This window comes from Haemaphysalis longicornis, unplaced genomic scaffold, assembly GCF_048455015.1.
Source record: "Haemaphysalis longicornis isolate Haplotype H1 unplaced genomic scaffold, Haemaphysalis longicornis Haplotype H1 scaffold_8, whole genome shotgun sequence".
Classification (NCBI taxonomy): domain Eukaryota; kingdom Metazoa; phylum Arthropoda; class Arachnida; order Ixodida; family Ixodidae; genus Haemaphysalis; species Haemaphysalis longicornis.
In genome coordinates, this window is record NW_027526445.1 from 120,902,417 (window position 1) to 120,923,964 (window position 21,548).

The 21,548-nt window shown below is 46.1% G+C and overlaps 1 protein-coding gene across 1 annotated transcript in view; it reads left to right on the top strand.

The window, feature by feature from the left end:
• Positions 1 to 4,200: 4,200 nt before the first annotated feature.
• LOC144150145 (uncharacterized) overlaps positions 4,201 to 21,548 on the top strand; it is a 28,115-nt gene continuing 10,767 nt past the window's right edge. The window contains exons 1-4 of the mRNA XM_077681980.1: positions 4,201 to 4,356; positions 8,521 to 8,756; positions 9,387 to 9,420; positions 12,456 to 12,497. Coding sequence (XP_077538106.1) covers positions 8,561 to 8,756; positions 9,387 to 9,420; positions 12,456 to 12,497 — 272 coding nt within the window. The 5' untranslated portion in view covers positions 4,201 to 4,356; positions 8,521 to 8,560. The remainder of the gene's footprint in view (positions 4,357 to 8,520; positions 8,757 to 9,386; positions 9,421 to 12,455; positions 12,498 to 21,548) is intronic.

A 21,548-nucleotide genomic window follows, 5' to 3' on the forward strand; every position in this document is an offset into this window, starting at 1 on the left:
GGAAAATATAAAGATTACAGTTTTACGACCAACACTGTTTTGTCTATTGTTACTCCAAAAATGACTAGTTTCCTCTAATTATCGTAGTAACTAATTGACTTACTCAAAACATAATGGCATATTTAAAATCACTGGAAAAAAGCAGCAAGATTGACAAGTTTCACAGAGTTTGCTTAAAAATTAAAGCAAGCTGTTTTAAGAGCAGTGTCCCCCCTTAAATGCAGAAATTTTGGTCTGTATGTCTGTCTGTCTGTGTGCGACTCAATTCAGCCAGCCGGCCAAAGTGAAACGGAAGGTGCACAATAGGTTTATATGCCCACAGCCAAATCTAAACATCTAAGCCTGCTGTCCTTGTTCATTCTTGCCAACATTGTTAAACAAGAACGGTACATTACACAAATATGAGGCAAGAAATCAATACATAAGTGATAGTTGCAGTGTTCCTTTATTAAAAAATTCATGGATGCTTCATTTTTCAAATTCTACATCCACTGCAGAAAAAAAAATTCGCTGCACTGCCTGCTGTCGCCCGTGCCACTATAGCTTCGGGCGGCATTTTAGGAAATCAAATAGCAACAGCAACGAAAGGTTCCACTAGATAGCTTCCACATTCCGCTTGGAACACACGTGGACAATGGCAATGTGGTTCTATAAACTTTGAAGTAGGGCGCCTCGATTTACGCGCATCTCTGCCGTATGGAAGCAGTGGTATCGAGGCACCCGGCCTGGTGCAGTGCAACGCTGTAAATTTAAATTGACTTGAGCAAACCTCTAGCGTGTTTACCTTAAGGGGAGCACGATGGGAGAGGAACAACATGAAAGGTGAGCAGGAAAGCAAAGGGCGGCATTTAATTGGCAAATTAGACTATCATCTTTCTTCGACATTTGCAACGAAAGGAGCAGATACGCAGCCAATTTTTGTTCTTGCTCTTTTCGGTCCTTTACACAAAGTTGTATTCCCTCACAAAGGCACACCCCACAAGCCATCAGTCTTGAAGAGTTAGGTTCACACAAAGTTGTATTCCCTCACAAAGGCACACCCCACAAGCCATCAGTCTTGCAGAGTTAGGTTCACTTTATTCAGTGCAGTAATGCATTAGTATATAACTTACTGTTCGGAAAGAGTTTATTACTCACTGATAGAGTAGGTGCCTCTGTGGTACAGCACAACTGTCAACTGGTCCTTTGTGCATTTTTTTGTGTTTTGCAATTTAGACTCCCAAACCATTATCACGAATATTTGATCGGGAATGTATGTCGCCTAGTGCTGTGCATTACCATAGTAGATTTCCTATAAGAGGTTTTTTTCGTGATAATGTGTAGGGGGATATTGCAGGGCACGTATATCTCCTGCAGAGGACGTATATCCCTAAGGAGTCATTAGACTGCTGATTAGAGTAGCCAACCGTTTTTTCAAGACTCCCAAAATTCGAACTTGCTGGATATTTCGGACTTTCCTGAGGAACCGCCAGTTGTCCTAATCACTCACGGATTTTTCGGACTGCTCTTTTATTCGGACTATTTTTCGTTCCCTTCTAGGTTCGAAAAATGGGTCGGCTACTGCATATGTATGTTAACAAAAGGAGTTTCTTTTGTGCTGGACTTCACCGAGACCAGTGCAGGTCCAAGCAACGTCTGCTTGCACTTAATTAAAAAAGAGACTGTAGCGGTGATGGTCAACATGGTTTTTCGTTGAGAGCTCTATGCATACAAAATGCAACCTTGTTTACCGTGAAATACCAAACCCTTGGTAGCCCACTCGGCGTCACTCCAGCCTAAGGCAGTTTTTTTTAGTGGAAAAAGCTGAAGAAAGATGGGAAAAGCCCAAATCTCCTGCTACACGATGCTAGTAGTGATGCAAGTAAAGTCAAGCGAACGTAAACTCCACTTTGCAAGAACAGTCGTTCATTTCTTGACTGTACCTTAGCATTCAAGTGATGCGATAAAGCAGTACAACAGAGGCCCACTACCATCCTACAATCATGTTTTGTGGTGGCGGCTTTGGTCAGCAGCCGCCAATCATACAAACTGTGAACCCGATGAAAAGTGCTGGTAAGTTGCCACTGTGTAAGTTAGTTAGTTTCCCTGACATCAGTATACTCATTTTACTGATAAAGTTACTGATAACACTGGATAAAATGTTTAGGACAAAGGAGTATTTTTTAATGAGCTAAGCTTTTATTTTGTCTTCATGTCCCCTTTAAAGCTGTGTCATGTCATGTCATGTCATGTCACAGGTTGTAAGCGTGCTGAAAAACTTTGGCAGGTAGGTACTTGGTTATGGTAGAGTTCTGCACTTTGGCAACCTACGTTTTGCAACACGTTGATCATGTGTACAATTGTTTTAAGCGGAAAGCCTTAGTGCCCTATTCGGCGCAAAACCGTCGTTGACCAGTCAAGAAAATGGCTGGCGCTAGGGTATAAATTTAAATAAACACTTGTGATCCGATGATGGTATTTTAACCCGGGACTCCAGAGTAGCAGCCCAATGTGCTACCATTGTACTATTTCTGCACATTGTGGTAGCTTAGAACAAAAAAAGTTTTTCCTTTCTTCATGGTACACACACACACTCGGGAAGGGGGGGGGGGGAGTTGGGCAAGGGAGCTTTGAAGGGCTTATGTGCTGGCTCCGCAAGATTCACGGAGCTATAAATTGGAATTGCCAAATTTGTTGAATTGTGCAACGCTTGAAAGTGACTGCACAAGAGTAGAACAGCTGGGTGGACACTGGCTGTGTGGAACCTACGGAAGCTGGTGGCATGTGTGGTCGGATTCGTGGTGCAACTCACGTGCCAAAAAAGATGCAGAAAAGAAAGGGAAGAAAGATGTAAGCGCATTAATGTTGCAGAAAACAAGCTGGTCGAAATCGTTCGCACCAAAGTTGGAGATACTAAAACAAGGACAGGACATGATTTAGCAATATATCATGAGTCTTTCACCTTCAGAGCACGCTAGCGGACTGGAGTGCCCCAAGAATTATTTTGAAGCTATAGTATGCAATCCCATGGGCAGGTAAACCACTTCGCAAAAGCCGCCATAAAAGTGATATGTCGAGAAATCGACGTGTGTAAGCAGCGATGCCAGAAGAACCTGCCAGCCAATGCTGGGTGTGCCAATGTGAGTTTCGTATATGAAACAAAAAAAAAAAATGCACTGCGCAAGCAACATAAGAAGGGAATTCGCGAATCACGCATGCGCGGGCCTAATAAATTTATTAGATGTGTGCGCATGCACTTTTTGTTGCTAACTGTGCGCTTCATAGCTTGGACATGTTTTCAAAAATGCATCTATGTATATCCCAAAACTTGCACGCACCGAACACGCAGCCGGACAGCCAACAGGCAGGCGTGGTACCTTTATTTTGAATGCTACCACATATATATTTTACGTCAAAATATTTGAGAGGGATAGAAGTGTGCAACTTAACACAAGCTTTTATTTTTTGACGCCATTTTCTCTCCACGAAATCGTGGACGCGTATTGAGACTTTCCAGGAGTACGTGCTCAACACTATCGCAGCCGTACGCGCTTGGTGGCCACTTGAATCGCTGTGCACCGATTGAACGCTTTTCTCTTGGTGTATTAAAATTCCTTCACTAGTATATTGCCCGAATGTTGGACACAGTGCTTTATAACTAGGAGAAGCAGCAGCGAGCGATCGGCACTGGCGGTCCATGTGAGGCAGGCTTGCACCGCAGCGCTGTTGAGCTCTCAGGATGCGCTTTGGAATGACATAACATAACTACATGTTGAATTGCGCCATATAACTGCAATTTGTCCGACCACGCGGCCGCGAAAACCAATTAAATTAAGGATTGTCGCGTGTCTCTTCTTGGCGGGCAAAACGTACATGTGCTGGAGGAGTGTGCCCAACAGAGCTTCACATGTCACGTTTTCTAACTATGTAATCTCTGAACGTTGGGTACCTGGCCTGCGTATGCAGTTCCCATTTATAGCGTAACCCTATAAAAAAAAAGGCGCAACAAGTTTCGCTCGCGCCTTCGGAGACGCGCTGGAGCGGCCGAAGATTGCGCAATGCCGTGAAACATCGACGACGCCTCGGAGGAAGAAAGCAACAACGAGTCACGTTGCCGAGGCGGCCACTTGCAGTCAGCGAAACGCAGCGGCAAAAACTGCGGGCCGGAGCGCTGCAGCCGGCTGCAGCAACATGCTGGGTATAGTGAACTAGAATCTGGGCCTTTTCTCACCAGCCGACGCCGCCAATTCGCGAACGTCCGCGTTTAATCAGTAGACGGCGCCACAGCACATTCAACTTGGTACGCCCAGTACGCCCGTTCTCGCGAAAGCGTCGAGTTCGCGCTAGAAAAGCGTGCACGTCGGGTGTGTGACAACGGTGAGTAAGCGTTTTATTCTCTTCACACAGTGTGGCAGCCTTCTAGCAAGGGTGATATTATTTAGTGGACACAACAAAAGTTGTACTGCGGCTTCCCGTCGTTGCCGAGAGTGGCGGAGAGCTGCGGCCGCGCGAGAACTTGTTGCTTGTTGTCGAGTTGTCGACGCGCACTATTGTGATCTAGTGGCGCGAACGGGAGCGCTGCACGGCGTGCCGGCTGAAGCAAAACGTGTCTGCCGCCGCTAGGGGCGCCAGTGCGCTCTCTTCCATAAGAGATTCTTCGAGCTGCTGGTGGGAAAAGAGCAGAGAAGAATCTGGAAAAACATGCGAACAAAGAACTCAGGCTAGCACAAAAATTCTATTACGGGTCTTTTTTTGTTTAGTCTTTTCTTGGATAGGTGGTTGTACAGTGACGTTACGACTAAGGTCGCTGTGCAAATCCAGTAACCAAACTCTATGCCAGTAACGAAGCGGCCAAGCATCATCATCATCCAGCGGCGCCGCAGTTGAATTTGCCGTTACTTGCAGAGTTACTGGATACAGACAGTTGCGAAACTCCCCATAGGCCCCATGTATCGAAAGCCGGTCTTCGGTTGCCCCCCTGCGCCGGGGCAAGCACGGGGCAAGTTGACTAGCCTGTCGTCTGTCGGCAGGACGTTGAAGCAGTACTCAAGTGGTGGCGGCTGCTGCCGTAAGTCATAAAAAGAAAAGCCGCAAAAACACAAGTAAATTTTACGTAATTATTGTGTTTTAATTTAAAAAGCAATCTTTATTTTACAGAAGAATTTTGAATAATAATAGTTTAGCGAAGTTCCGTTTTCATCTCCTCGGTGCCGCGCGCGTCGACTTGCCCCTCAGCTTCCACGGAGTGGGGGGGCTAGCGCCGCCCGGATTCTGAAGCGGAGTTTCGCAACTGTCTATATCCAGTAACTCTGGTTACTTGCACTCGGCAGCTGTTAATGCTGTCGTTGTTTGATGGGGTGCAGTAATTAGCCTTTATGGAAAAAAGATGCGTGATGTTGTTATCTTTGCGTTTCTTTGCTTATCCGCCCCGTTTCAGGCATGGGGCAACGGCTATAAATCGAGTTGCCCGGTGTCGTCTGCTAGCGGCGCAGACGATACAAGGGGATGTTCGATGTGTTGCCCATAGAGTTTCATACTAATATATACTAGTATGAAACTCTATGGTGCTGCCGGGGCGTGGTCACACATGCGCTTCGGCTGTTTATAGTCGAGGTCTACGTTTCCGTGATGTTCCCCACAGCAGCAATATGTTCGGAATCGTGAGAAAAATAATTCTCGCGAGTGCTATCGACGAGATCTAGGTGAGACAGGCCGAGAAGCCGCGATGCCAAAACGAAGAACAGACACCCATTGCTTTGCTGCGCGTTGTCGCAGCGCTGATGCAGGAGCTCCTAAGGCATCTTTGTTCGCCGCTCCCCTGGATGATGAACTTTGCAAAAAGTAGGAACAAAATCTGGGAAGTCTTGAAAATTTTTTTGACCATATCTAGCTAGTACCTGCGTACTCGATGGTCTCAGGCCGTTTACAAATCGAGCACTTTAAAGGCCCATTCACACTGCGACGAAAGCGACTTGAATTCTGTCGCTTTGTCGCGCGACGACAAGAATTGGTCCCGACCATTCGCCAAAAACGGTCGTCGCGCGACAAAGCGACGGAATTCCCGTCGCTTTCGCTCGCTTTTGTCGCTAGTGTGAACGGGCCTTAATCCCCATCGCACGGACAGAGTTCCCTTTCATGCATCCATGCACTATCAGAAAGGGTTCCCGTGTTTTACATAAAAAGAATAACTTCATTTCAGGGGGCACTTCTATGCGCTTCATTTGCTTGGATTCATTTTGGCTTGGGGCAATGATACTCACGTGGTCGAAACAGTTGGGATTTTGGACTTTGACGTTCCTCAGGTTGCGTTTTAACCATTTTTATCCTACGAGAGGGGCTTTAATTGATTTTTTGTATGGTACCCTTATGGGTTTAACCGGACATAACCTGCTTAAGCGAACGCTCGAAGTGCAGTGAAAAAGCTTTAAATCAACCGTCCTTCCCTTTCCTTATTCCCATATCTCAATTATTCCTCCTTCCTCCTTCCAATTTTGCCTTCTTCCTCTGATAAAGTCATCCATTCCATTCCAAGAGCTCGCCCGAGAGGCTAGCCTCTGCTTCTGGCAGGACCTCGTGAGTGGTGCTGGAAGCGGAGCGCAACATTCGCGAAGTTTGGCTATTGAAGAGGATTATTTAGGATGTTGTATTCTTTCCGCATTGGAACACTGGGAAACGTACACTGCTATAGTCCGGCGCAGATCGGTGGAGCCTGAAGAAAAAAATTAACACCAGAAAAGCTTTCTTGTTTGCAGTATGGGGCAAGTAAGCAACGCTCTTCAAACCGTCCGCGTAAAATGAAACTAGTCGAAATCAAGGGACACGCGCTCTTTGCAAATTTTGTTTAATGCTGACGGAAGTGTTGACGGCAATTTAAAACATGCTTCATTTTAATCAATTATTATTATTATTATTTTTATTACTGTTGTTGCTCTTGTTGCTGTTGTTATTGTTATTTCTTCGAATGGGAACTTATAATTCAATTATTATTATTATTATTGTTATTATTAATTGTTGTTTTTGTTGTTGTTGCTGTTGTTGTTATTATTATTTCTTCGAATGGGAAATTATAAATTCGAGCGAAAATGTTCAAATGTTTGCACTGAAGTGAAACGTCAGACTTAATGAAATTTCGCGATTAATGTTTGAACCTCTTTCAACACGTTTTTGACACCCCATCTGTGTGAACACTCTGGACTGTAAACTGAAAACCTTGGCTTTTGGTGACTAATCGCTCTACTTGTGTGTGTTAATGCGTAGCATTCCTTGCCGAGTACCTCTGTAGCCAGGACCGTGTAACACCCCGCATTTCCACAAAAATGCAGATATTGCAGAAGTTGATCCACCTATAATCGTTATAATATCGTAAATGCAGATCATTGATTGAACAGAAGTTTGAAAACCAGAAATTAAAAAAGCAAAAAATAGCGAAAATGGCAAACCATGTGACGCCCTACATTTTCATGAAAAACAGATTTGGCAGAAGTTTCACCTACCATCGTCTTAATAGCGTAAAATGGATATAATTGGTTCAACAGAAATTTGAAAAACCAGAAAAGCTTGCTCTAAAGAACTCACACTCTAGGCAAGCACATAAGAATGCTACGTATTAGTAGACGGCTCTCTGAATTTCTGCAGAAATTTTTTCGAGCGCAGTGGAGGGGTGTTTAGGAGGCGTTGAAGTGATTAATTGGGTACAAACAAATGTGTCTATTCAAACATAGATTGGATGCGTGTGCAACGTTTAATAAAAGTGTAAAAGCGTTTGAGCACGCTCTGTTCACGCTGTGCTCTCGCTCGATCATACAACGGATTTGTGACTACTGCACGCGTTTGCCATTATAATTAACACGTAAAAAATTATAAACTGTACAAAAAAGAAAGGAATTTTATCGCGATCTAAAAATCGTACATCGTCCAGCTGGAATTCGGGGGCAATAATTTGCGACAGAAGGATATGTTGTTGAAAAACTTGGTACTCGGCAACCTGCCGCGGTGGCTGAGTGGGAAAGGCGTCGTGCAGCTGGGCCCAAGGACGCGAGTTCGATCCTGGTCACAGTGCTGCTTTTCTGGTGGAGGCGAAAAGGGGAAGCACCCGTTTGCCTCAATATTTCGGCCCACGCTAAAGATCCCCAGGCAGTCAAAAGTAATCCGGAGCCCTCCAACACGGCGTGCCTCATAGCCCGAGTGTAGCTGCTGTGGATTAAACCTCCAAAATATTGAACTTGGCACTCAGCTAAACAAGACATAACACCGTAAATGTTGTCAAAGACTTACAAAGGCACATAGGACACACGCCATTTGGGGGTATGCGAATTTGCGTGTGAGCGAGAAAGATGTGTGATTTTGCGTCTTTTGGCCTGAGAGCCGTGGCAATGGTGTCTGAGCCTTTGGGCAACTTGGACAGAACTTTGTCCTTTGGACGAGGCATCTTCTAACGAGCAGACGATGAAACTTGTTTGTTTCTAAATTGTTGCTGCAACGTGACTTTCTCTTTCTCCTTGCATGCAGCTTGGAAAATTACACATTACCTCATTTACGCAGGGGACAGGACCCGAGCAACAACTTTCTCGGTTTCGGAGAGATGGAGGAACTAGCGGCTGAAGTACGGGTGGCTCTCCCGTACATTACGGAACTGCGAATGAAGCTGCTTATGAAGTATTTCGAGGAGAATGGCGTGCACTCGAAAGGCGACGTGTCCAAAGTGGAAGCTGTGGACCTTGTCAACATGCTTGGAACCACAGATGCCAAAAAACTTGCGGCCTACTTCCACTACGGACGTAAGTTTTTGGTTTGTTGGCTGGTGGTGCTGGGGGATCAGGCCAGCAATCGCTCCTCCTGAACGGCACATCTTGCGTGTGAAATGTGGCTCCTTCACAGTGGGTTCACGAGTTGTACATTCTACGGAACTAATAGAGAGGAGCGACATATTTCTACACAATATCCATGTGCCCACTTTGAAAAACTGTGTGGTCGTTCCAGCACGGTGTGTGAGGGGCTCTGGGATTTCACATGGGGAGTGAGGTATGCCACCTGTTACTATAATTTTTAAGGAGAAAAACCTTATTTTATCTCTATGGGCTTATCAGAAGAAAAGGAGCTCCACGTGATGTTCATCGCCAGCAGACGCGAAGGAGTTTCACTTGTCAGTGAGCCTTCACAGCGTCCCAGAAAAATAACGCGTAGCAATGGACTCTGAACCGCAGTAGTTTTGCCCAGATGTTTCTGTTTTGGGGCCACCGTGCACATACAAGGAGAAACTTCCATCGCATTGAAACGTGGAGGAGCGCTTTGATTAAAGCTTACGCGTTAATATTTTCGAATTCACCACATTGTAAGTGCCTTTACTAGGAGTTACTATGCAAGAAATTTCGCTTCCCTTCTCATAGTATGTATTGTTTTCCGTGCAGGCCTCTTCCACAATGTTAACGATCAAGGAGCCAGGTAAGGTACTGTTCACTGTGCTTGGGCTTCCTGATTAGATAACTCGTGCTAAGCAGCCGTTTTCTGCTTGTGAAGTGCAAGAGCATCATAAGAACACAGAAGTGAAAAAGTGCTTCCAATAGATTACTTGGTGCAGTTAAAATCTGCCAATGCATAAATTTCACGAAATAATACATTCCGAAATTATATGCGCAATTTTTCCTTGGCACGATCAAGCTGGTTCACGAGTTCGTTTTTATTGCTGTTAAAAAAACTGCCTGAACAGATCACATATGCATGTAGCTAATCATTATTTCGAATAAGGGGCTCGTTAAATGAATGCAGAAAGGAAAGGCAGAAGTCCACAATGAAAAGGGGAGCATATGAGACGCAGTTCTTCAGTTTTTCGTTTAGTATAAGAATATTTAATATAACAATATTATTTTTGGAAAAGAAACGGGACTCAAACCCGCCTTTGCTGCCTTACCAATGCAGCTACTGCTGCAGCAGTTATTCTTGTGCATTTATGCAAATGTCAGTGTACCTAACGCTTTGAGGTCTTCGTCAGCCAATACCTGCAGCTTAAAATATGTTGAGTACAACGAGTGCTTTACCGAATGGGTACAGGAGGACGACATTAAACTTTAAAATGTGGCATTAGCACTAACTTTACACGTTTAAGCTTAATGCTAGGCAACCTTCGAGCTTTATGACATAATCATTGTACGTTGCGCAGCTGGTACCAGTCGCTAACACTGGGCTTTGAAGTGTGGCGTTAGGCCTAATGTTTAACTGTTGCACACCTCCGCGTGTGTGAGGTATACAGCGGAAAATAGGGGTCTTTCACAAAGGGTTTGAGTCTTCACAGCCACAAAATCGGCAGAGGTACACTAAGTGCTTGAGCCTGAAAGTCATTGCCTAAGAGCCACTCTGGATCCCTGCATAGCAATTCTCAGCTCTACGCACTTTCAGTACTTCTGCATGCGGCAGGCATGACCGGGGGGTGGCTTATTGTCACTGCTGGTAGATAACGAGTGACCCACTAAGTGCCGATTAGTAAACAATTAGCAGCGTGCCCACTGGGCTGGGCCTGGCAGCTGTCAGGGGAGAGTGGGAGACTAATGATTTTCCCTGTATGATGTGCAAGTTTCAAAGGGGCCAGTTTGCATACTGTGGCCGCAAGAGAAATGGTAGAAGGTACAGTGATGGACAAATGAAACACAAACATGAAAATATGAACCAGAACACATAAACAGCGCCATTTCTTTCAATGCAAACCAAAATGATGTGTGGCGTAGTTACAAAAATAAAGTTGGGAAATGCGGCTTTTCAAATTTACCAATAGCCTCCATTATTGAACCACAACGAACAGTATTTCTCAATTTTGCGTGTTCTGATTTATATTTTTGTGTTTGCATTTCAATTGTCCATGAATGTACATGCTATAGGGTTCTTCCCCGCCTTCAGATCGGTGGTTACCGATATGGGTTTGAGAGTTCAAAGGTACCGCATGGACACTAAAATTTTGTTTGCGGAGGTCAAGACGTCCTTCTACATCCCGTTGGTGTAGCATGATGCCGGGCGTCGTATTAAAGGCCAACTGCACTCGAACTTTCGACTTCTTGAAAACCCCATTTTCGTATAGTCTGAGTAAAAGAAAGCAACATGCAAAATACAACAGCTGAAATACGCGCGTGAACGCCGCAAGCGGCCAGCAAAAATCGGTCAGTTTGAAACCGAAACCGAGGAGAGCGCGGCCATTGCAGTGACGTTGCAGCGGTCCAGCGAGCGGCCGGACGGTCACCAGCTCGAGAAAAGGTCTGCGCGCAAGCTCTACGCGCACATGGGGGAGCGAATGGGTGAAGCGGGCGCAGTAGAGCTCGACCGGTTCTCCAGCTGCGTGCCTGGCCAGAGGAAGAAGCCCCCGTCGTCTGGAACGTTACAGGCGCGTCGTGGCTGTTTATGCGATCCGCCGGCAGGCGCAGCCTGGTCTGCGGCGGAGCTTTCTCAAACGCTTCTGGCTGATTAACGAGGTGTTTCACGGGGCTACCACTTGTGTCCCAGCTGATTTGGGGGTACTTACTACGCATTAAAAATAAATTTGGTCAAGGGGAAATTTGAGTGCAGTTGGCCTCGGCTAGCAGTGAACAAAACCCATGAGCGCAGCTTGCTTCGAATGGCGAGCGGGCTGCCTTGAACGAAAACAGGATCTACTAGTAAAAATGTTTGATGAGTGCCGCCAGGCTTTCGCCGTCAAAGCACAGGAGCAGAGTTAAGTGGCCCCAAGGAATTTTTAAACAATGTAAGGGAAGGGAAGGCGAGCATCTGCATCTCATGAGATAGGGGATCAAGATCCCAGTACTGATCGCTCGGCCTCGCATCATTACAAGAATTTGGCCATATTGCAGTTAGGAGTAGTTAGGATGAATATTATGCCGATGCATCTTGGTGTATACATGAGGTAATAGCAGAAATACGAACAATGGCTGCCAGGGGCGAAAACTTTCCGCATGCACAGTCATTCCTGGGAATTTTTGAGCATCGCCTGCCGCTAAAGCGGTACCTGTTCAGGATTGAGCGACACTACTCTTTTGCTTTCGCCTTTTAACGCCGCTGTGGAGCTCATAATGGCGCCAGCTGCAAGATGAAAATTTTGCATATAACAGCGCGCAGCGACTCCGTTTTTCCACATTATTTTTTTTAAGCAAATGGAGTAACTAAATGTGGCTGCTTTGCGCCTAACCGCATATTATGTCTTTTAAATGCACGTGTGGCATTGTGCTTCTAATTCTGAGATGTGTTGTTTTTCTGCTTGTTGACCCAATCATGGCCAAATACTTGCGTAAATGATGTAACAGGAGCCCCTGTGTGCCCAGGAGCATTGCCATGGCATTTGGGTTTTTTCTTCTTGTGTAATCGTGGGTACACATATTGGACAAATATAGACAGCAAGACAAAACGTTTGCTGTGTCTGTAACTTGCCTTGCCTTGTGCTGTTTTGACACCACTGTTATGCCTGTTTTCTTTCTGTCCCATAATATGATGGGGCACCACAGGACTGCAGAATTGAACGGGATGAAAGTTGCCTATGAGGAGCTGTGAGTATTAGGAATCTTTTTGTATTTTGCAAAAATTCAAACCTGCATTGCAGCTTCCGAATATTGTTGGGAACTTTTTATGGTATTTACCATATTCACCTTATCACTTCGTGACGCGGAGAAAGAATATATACACAAGAAGCGAGATGGCCTGTTATGGCAAGCTCGGGTGAAACTGCCCATTGGGGAGAGCTTGTGCGAAAATCCTGACACTTTCACGATAAAACCATTGGCTGGCGATTACGATACTCCCTAATGCGATATTTAGGCGCAGCAGCAGTGCGCTGAGGCAGCACTCACTCGTGGGTTCTCTCGACGGCAGTGATGATGAGCCTCTGCGCCGGCGGCGCGAAGTGCATCTCAAAAAGGAACTGAGAACTTCATCTTAGGAAGCGAACACACATCATCGTCACGCGCTTGCCGCCCTCACGTTTTCCCTGACCATTGCGCCGTCGAGCGCCTCGTGCGGGCACAGCATATTACCCCTCCCCTCCACCACCGCACACTTTTGGAGAGTACTGGCTTACGCCGCCACGGCGAGCCGCCCTCCCCTCCCAATTTCGCGAATCTCTCCCTTTGCTTTCTTTCATTGTTGGCGTTTTCTTTCACTCGTTGGTCTTGCCATCATTCACTCGGTAACGACGACGGCGACGCGGCTCAGCCCAAAGATGGACGAAAGAGGGCTGCGCCTATAATGAGCGCACACTACAAAGATTCGTAGCTGTGACGGCAAGGAAGAGGGCAGTGGCATCTGATTGATGAAATGATAGTACTTCAATTTCTTCCAGGGCTGCGAGTGAAAGGCCGATCGCGACAGCCGCACAGTTTGTTCTCCCTCTTCAGATGCCTCTAGGCTAACCAAGGCCAAGTGCTTGTAACGTTATCTGGCCACTCTAGGATGCGCCAATTCCCACCCTCTCTTGTTCTTACTCCGTGCTTTGTGTCCAGGAGGTGTAAATGCAAACTACAGGGATTTTCATAGTTCAGCTACCTGGAAGAAATGCCGTTTTTTAATTTTTTTTCCGAAACGTTGGCTAACAGCTATATATATGCAGCATCTGTAGCATATCACTTCCGCTTCTGTGGGAGGAATGTTGGAGCAGCACGAATCATAATTCTGTGAAAATTAGCTGCAGGGACTCAGGTGTGGAGGTCGTATGCTGTCCCTGACATGGGAGAAGACTTGTCAATGAACCTAACCAAAAGAGGCGCTTTCGCGTTCTCATCTCATTCTTCTTAGATTGTAATTCTGATGCTCTAGAATGTCGCGCCCATGATGTGTTATCCATTGTTAAAGAAACTTTTAGGCCCCTCGAGTGTACTTTTGAACTTCCGATTAATAACTCAATACAGTTTCTCGACATAAACTTGACATTTCACCCAAATCACACTCGTTGGGCATACCAACCAAGGAGCAGCAAACCACTCCTCCCCTTTCATTCCGCGCACTCAAAATTGGTGAAGAGGGGAATCATAAACATGTGTTTTAAGAACGCTGTCAAGAAATCTTGCGACCATTCAATGGCTACCAGCCTCCGTCTACAAACGCAAAGATTGTCCAACTCGGGGTATCCGGCTGTTTTGCAAATCGCTGTTGCTGAGTCCCTGCTAAAAAAGTTGTGAGCCAGAACGCAGGGAGAGCAGCCGCCTTCACTCGAAAACCGTCCAAAGTATGCGGTCATACCTTACCTCCACAATATTTCCCACAACTTGAAGAAATTTGTTGCCGGACGTGCCAATATTAGAGTGGTTTTTTCTGCCCCAGACCAACTGGGCAAGTTATGCATAATGAGCAGTCCCTGGGGTCAACGCTCTAGCCGTTACGGTATAAAACATAAATGTAAGCGCGCAACATGCACAGAAAACGTGGTAAAGTTAAACCTCGATATAACGAAGTCGTACTTGCGGGCGAAAATTTCGTTAAATCGAGAATATCGTAAAATCGAGGTTTCGATTTTACAGTTAATTTAACCAGTTAGTGAGGTTTAAAAACCTTGGCCATCGCTCAGAAACAACTGGTATGTAGTTACCTCTCCACTTAAAGCAAAATTTGTACTAAAACTGGCCGCGAAAATTGTGCGAATTAAGAGCTTCAACACTTTTAGGCAATGGAATTCGGATACCCGACAGTAGTTCGTGTCGTCTTAAAACCCGGTGCTTTTTCCGCATCGCACGATTAAATATGATAGCAGACTAGGTTTCCACTTTTTCTTTTTTTCATTTCGGTCACGACTAAACGCCGCTGTTAGTCAATTGAACCCGCGTCCATGCCCCGTGAACTTCACCCCGGCGAGGTGCTGGTTCGAAGTTACGCCTCTTTTCGTCCGTTCAGTGGTAGGCTTAGGCGCGGTGTTGAGGGGTGCGGCGGGCCAACAGCGGACGGGTGCTATAAAGCTTTCGAAAGATTTTTTTCATGCACAAAGGCTCTGCAGTATGGGCGCGTGATGCAACCACGACACTCGAGATAAACCCATGATTGAGAGTTGAGCGCAGTACACACGGACCGCTTCACTCGGTGGAGCAGCGCTTCCGTGCTCCCGCTAAAGCGGAAAGCTTACATTAAATGTCTTCTGGCCAAATTTGATTAAGCAATTACTTTTATGCCCGCTGAGCCCTAAAGCAACCGATTTCTCCGCATCGCAGCTGTCTAATGAACACGTTTTGACCACGTTCGGAGAGCAATTTATTGCCACCAGCACTTGATGTTCGAGCCGTAGTGAAGAAGTCCGTAAGAAGTGCTTGGCGTTTCTTGGCCAGGGTGGGCCTTACGTGACGCTCGTATGCTGACAGTGCTAACAAGGCTTGCTCTTAAACATTCGCATGCGCCAGCGTGCCTCCGCAGAACGTCGATGACATCCATCACTTCGGTGGCCTTCGGTTTCACCGACACTTCCTCAGGCTCTTGTTCGGAACACTTTTCTTTCCCTTGGAGTGCTCATGCTGCTTATAAGACTCATCTAACGATGGACGAACAAAATATTAATGTGGTTATTAGCAAGCACAACCTGGAGCAGCAGCACCGTGAGCACGGGCGCGTAGACCCAGAACAGGGAGGATTTTAGAGAAGCAAAGGTCTAGCTTTGCCTGTACTGCCAGAAAAAGCGTAATGGCGCTGTAAACATGGCTTTCTAAACATGGCGGACGCTTTTTGCACAGGCCGCTTGAGCTCCTATGGCTGCCCTCGCACGGCGGCCGCCGGCTCGCTGCTCCACTACAGTGGCTAGAAGAGGGAAGTGTGATTACCGCCGGTGGGCTCCTATGGCCACCGCCGTCGCCGCCTTTCATGCATCCGCGAGATGGCGCTAGCGGTCGTTTACACGTCGATCTGAGCGCGCGATACATGGCCGCAAGCGCGTTTTGCGATCTTTTCGTTCTAAATTTTTATCCCGCTTCGTCAGAGTTATGCTAGATGTGGTGCTGAAATTTTGTCTGGGATGAGCCGCTGCCTTTAGAGTCACTCTTTTGTGCTTGGTTGCACGACGGGTAATAAATGCATGGTTCCAGAAGTTGCTTTTCGGGGTGTCGGAAGGTGGGTAAACGTGGCTCAAGTGGCAGGGCAACACACCTCGAGCCAACAAGCCGCTCGAGCATTTCGATCCGCAGTTAGCGTCGCGCGTCAATTTGAACGCAACACCCAAGGTAAAATGCTGCGCTGGTGCACCATCTCACCTTGAATGTTGTGCATGCCGTTTCTCCAGCCGGATGCGAGCCCAACGATCTTCCCAAACGTGCCACATTGCCTCTCAAAGCCAGTGCTCAAGAAGAGAAAACCAAAGGGAAGGTTGGAAAAACAAATAAAGTTGCGCCTCCACAAAAATATGCCGCGAATATGGAAGGGTTGTCACTGGACGAATTAAACGACGCCCCCGCGCATATTGCCGCCAACTCTCTCTAGATTACCGAAATGTCATTGTTCCAAGTCAGGCAAGCACATTTTTAGAACATTTATTTCACCGCAGGGCATAAATGAAAGGGTTCGGTTAAATTAGGATGAGGAATTGAAGAGTAATTAGGTGGATATAAAATCTTAATGCTTTCTCTGAAAAACTGTGAGCGGTGAGGATTTGTCAAACTGCCTTTTTGCTTATTGTTTCTGGTAATTATAAATGGAGAAGTATGCGAAACGAAACATTGTTCTCATTATTACTTACATAACAATTAGCAGGTGTCAATTAAGCGTCCCCGTTGGTTTTATCATTTCTTCAATTACGTATCGTAATATGAATTTCTTCATTCTTCAGGCAAACCTATTTATAAAAAAAAATTGAATTTAAAGGGGTTTCTTTTGGTCTTGTCGATTATGCTTTGCTAATATGAATTTATTCAATCAAACCTTTTATGCTTGTCAAATATATCGTGTTTTAGTTAATTACTAGTCTCAAAAAAACGAAACGAGCACGAAACTAATATGTGTTTTCTTAGCTGAATGCAGCCACAACCGACAGTATGGAAAGTACAGTGATTGATAAAACATTCAGCCGTTGCTGTAACATTTCGATAACTACACCCGGTTTCATTAAATTATAATCGGCATAGAAAACTGTCCAATAAATTGTGCAGAAATGTAAATATTCAGTGACCCAAGGTGGACTATCCATGCCAAAGAATTCAATAATCTAATTACAACTTCCCTTTCACGGACCGCTTTTTGTTTGGGGGCTGTGCCTGCGCCTTCACATTTGTGCGCGAAAAGCGACTGTAATGAAGCGAAACTCAGAAGTTTCCCGGCTGGCCGCTTCCGCGGGAGCATTTCAAGACGGCATATATTTCGAGACAAATAACGTGTTCTGTAATAGGAAGCGTATATTATTATATAGTTGCGGCAATTGTGAAATAATCTGAGGTAAAAAAATGCGTCGCCAACCACGGAGCTTATCGGACTGCAACTGACGCGGCGTTGACCGGCACGTCGGGCGACGTGAAAACGATCGCCAGCGCCACCGCGCGGTTGCATCCAAGAAGCGCACGCGAGCCGCGGCGCCTTCGTCACACTTCCCTATTCTAGCCACTGTAGCTCCACGGCCGGACTTGACTCTCCTCCTCCCGCGCGCGAAAGGAGCGTCGAGTCCGGCCGTGGCTGCTCCTGCTGGTTGCTGGCTGGCACGCTGGCCGCGTGTTTACTTGCGCCGCGCTAGTGAAGTGATGTTACGCCAGGTGACCAGATGGCCTCGACTGGCACAGACCACAGTGAGCAGCAAGTGAGAACAAATCGTTTATTGACATCCGCAAGTTTACAGAGGCCAGGACATCATTTCATTTCGATCGCTGCAATTGTACGTCGCTTTCGTGACAACATTTTTTTTTTGCCATAACAACTTTCACTTGCGCTAAGATTTCGAACGAAGGGCACAAATGAGGTATTGACGGCGACAACGGTTTCATTTGCACCGTCTTTCTAGCGGAGTGCATAACACTCACCTTCTGTTGGAAGAATCAAATATTTTGGCCTCGACAGCTGTCTTCCGATGCGGAATTTCCCACATTTGTCACTCCACAAGTACTCAATTCCCGTGTTGTGCCAGCCTTCTCAACAACTGGTGGACGCAGAAGCACATAACAGCAATAACAGTCTCGAAACCAGTGCTCCGCGCACATAGAAACGGTGGGCCGTTGCGGCGGTTTTAATTTGAATTGGCGGCTTTGTGGTTGCGAATTCAGAAACGAGGTGGTGCACCAGTCGGCTGTTCGTAAAAAGTTGTTCGTAAAAAGTTGCGTACATTTTCGCTCAACGGATGTTTGATGCGGAACTTGTTAATAATATTTGTAAACAACACATTGTAAGCGAACTGTGTTGGCTCTTTGAGTCACAGAATGAATGTTTTGTATTCTATACCAAAAGTGCGCCGTATGGTGGACTTGATGGTCGAAAACTGCGCTGTAGGTTGGTCACGTGGGGCGTCGATTTTTACGCCGCCTATAGGGAAACTATGGAACGTCCAAGCTAGAGAGGCCTGGCGTAGAAAAAAAAACACTTAAAGCGGCTCGCTGAGAAGACTCCGCAGGGCTACCTGCATGGCTACCTGCATGGCGTCCCCACCCTACCCCGTTCCGCAGAAATCTTTGTTAATAAGACAATCGCTAATGCGGCCCTCACGCCCTCCACACTGCGGAAATGGTTGCATTTGGACTCTTCAGCCTCTCCGTACTGTCCCCATTGCCAGCGGAATGTTTTTTCAGACCTCAAGCACCTCACTTGGCACTGTGCAGCTTTCGCATCTTCTCGCGATTCTTTGCTCAGTGCTCTGCCCCCCAACTCGTCCCCTGATGATCCCCCGTACGAAGACCCAAATTTTCTGCATGCTCTAGGTGTGTTTTCCATTAAGAGTGGCCTGGCAAGGGTTGTGTGAGATGGGGTCTACAATCCCCCTCCCAAAGAGATCACTGATCATCGATCTCCAACAAGTCATCTCTAACGATTGAGTGATCACCTCCCCCTCCTCCCTTCTTCCCCTTCCCCAACTATGGCTATGTGGCCTCCCCCATCTTAATAAATGTCATTCATTCATTCATTTCATTTTAGCCTTTTAAGAGTTAATGTGAGTACTGAATGTTTTCAATGTAGGCTCTGAGAGGCAAAATAAAACGTGCCTCGACCGGAATTTCGTTCTTCCTTTCTCGCCATGACTTCGTTAAATCGAAAGCGTCGCACGAAATTACTTCGTAAAATTGAGTTAAAAATACATGGATTTAGCAAAATTTTGATAGAAAACTTGAAAAAATTCGTTATATCGCGAATTTCGTTAAATCGAGGTTCGTTATATCTAGGTTCAACTGCATACGAATTTCCTCTTTCTTGCGGAAAACGTTACATTGGGCAGACTGGTCGCTGTGTTAATGACCGGCTTCGCGAGCACTCTGGCAATGTCAAAAACGGGAGTTGCGGATGGTTAGCGCAGCACTGTTCCACGTGTCAGCACAAACCGCACTGCGAACCGCTCTTCGACAAATGCATCATAATCGGCAAGAATAAAGATAGATTAACAAGAGAAATTATAGAATCTGAAAAAATATATAGGTTGCAGTCTCAATGCGTGAGCACGCCATCTGTATCCCTTTCTCAAAAAGAACTCTGTTATCTCAGGCGATTATATGTGTCTCTGCGCATGTGTGGGGGTATGCAAGTGGAAAGCGTGGCAGGTATATATTGTGTTTTTTTCAAATACATTTTGTTGGTAGTTAGCGCTCGTTCTGTTGTCCCCTTTCTTTGTCCGTGTCTAATTTGTGCTTTCAGTTCCAATAATGGTACGGAAAGAGTTCTCTGTTACTCTCCAGTGAAATAATCTGTCTTTAGTGGGAAGAATTCACCGTGTTTTTGCCACTGGATGTTTTTGGCGTTCTTGGGCAGCCTGCCTGGAGTCAGACAAAACCAAGGAAAATCTGGTGGATCTACTCACCTGGCGAGCCCCGCAGTAACTAGTTTTTCACTTAGCCTGGCAGGTTGTTCATTCATAACATCAATATCACCGTATAATACACGAATTTTGTAAACTAAACTAATCACGGCATTGAGTCCTGATGGGATAGCTGGACTGGGGAGCAGGTTACTGGCCATAGTGGGGCAAAGAACCCTTCTTGAGGGACCGAGAATGAAGAGAGTCAAAGGTCTGCCCGGAGCTTCTGCGCCACTGAGAAGTGAAGATGCGACTCTCTGAGGGCTGACAACTGGCTGATGAAGTCGGTGCAAGGAAGACCATAGCCCTCAGAGCGGCGTGGGAGGCGCACGGCATCTCTCACTGAACGCTGAGTGCTTCCACACCCCCCCCCCCCCCCAAAAAAAAAAAAAAAAAAAGAAATGTGGTGGTATGCTTTGTGTGCAACAGGATTGGGAGGCAGTATAATCGTGGAGATAAAGAAGAAGTTAGCAAGAATAACGCATTTGATGAAATACGATTCTCTAAGAGAAGTTGAAAGACGTATCCCGGTCGACATAAACATTTTCAATCCAATAAACCTAAAATTATGCTCCATTATTGTCAACATTGTTCAGAAAAAGATAAAATTAGGCTTATAGCAGGGAGCGCGTCAACAGATAACTAGTGTTTGTAGGGTTCTTTTAAAATAAAGCAGATCTGAGCTCGATTTAAAAAACACGTTGAAACCAATGTTTTAACCAGAAAATACAAACAAGGCCGGCGCCCGGCCCTCACCCTCGTGGCTCGAGTGGCAAGCCTCAACAGTCCAAACAGATTTCACGCTGGCAGTGCGAGCGCGGCAAAGTTGAACTCCGCAGACCTCCAATAGATGGACCGAGATAGGAGGGGAACTGCATGAGAGGTGGGTGAATGGGACAGAAGAGGCAGTTACGTGGCAGCGTTGGCAGAAGACTATCGTCTTTCGATGGCACTTACAGCGACACGTGCAAATGCGCGGCCTTTTTTGCTCAGCGAATGTCTGGAATAGCAGTCTATAGTGGGTAATGAGGTTTATATGCTGTAAAACCACACTTCGGGTGGCGCGAACCTCACTTACAACAGACACACGGAAGTTGCCTAAGTAGGTTATGGATAGGCCACTCACATGCAACACACTCCATCTGCTTTCTTTATCTTCAAGGCCACTGTGTAGCAGGTGGGGAGAAAGCCTATTAGTAATATAAATCCTAATGAAATGTGTAATACTCGACACAACACGACACACACTTCCCCGAACCGTACCGACGACGTATGCCACTGCATCATGCAAACTTTTTGGCCGACGAGTCTGTGCTTTCTATTAAGAGCCTTTTAAGATTTAGCTCCCTGATTTTAGTAGTTATACTGTTATATTTGACACCATGCTTGTGTTATCTGTTTTGGTTCTCTTCGACCTTTGTTGGCCCAGTGCCATTAAGCTGGCTACTATCACTACTACTATCATCATCATCATCATCATCATCAAATTTGGATGCTGTGACTTTGCTGTCTCTGGAGTTAAGTGGCGGGCCAAGAAGTGGCGGGGTTGAGTGTGTACGCACCGAATAAAGCGCATGATTGGGGACTTCTCTTTCTTTGACCGGCAATCTTCGAAAACGGAGCGCGACACACCACTTGTGGGAGATTTTAACTGCGTCCA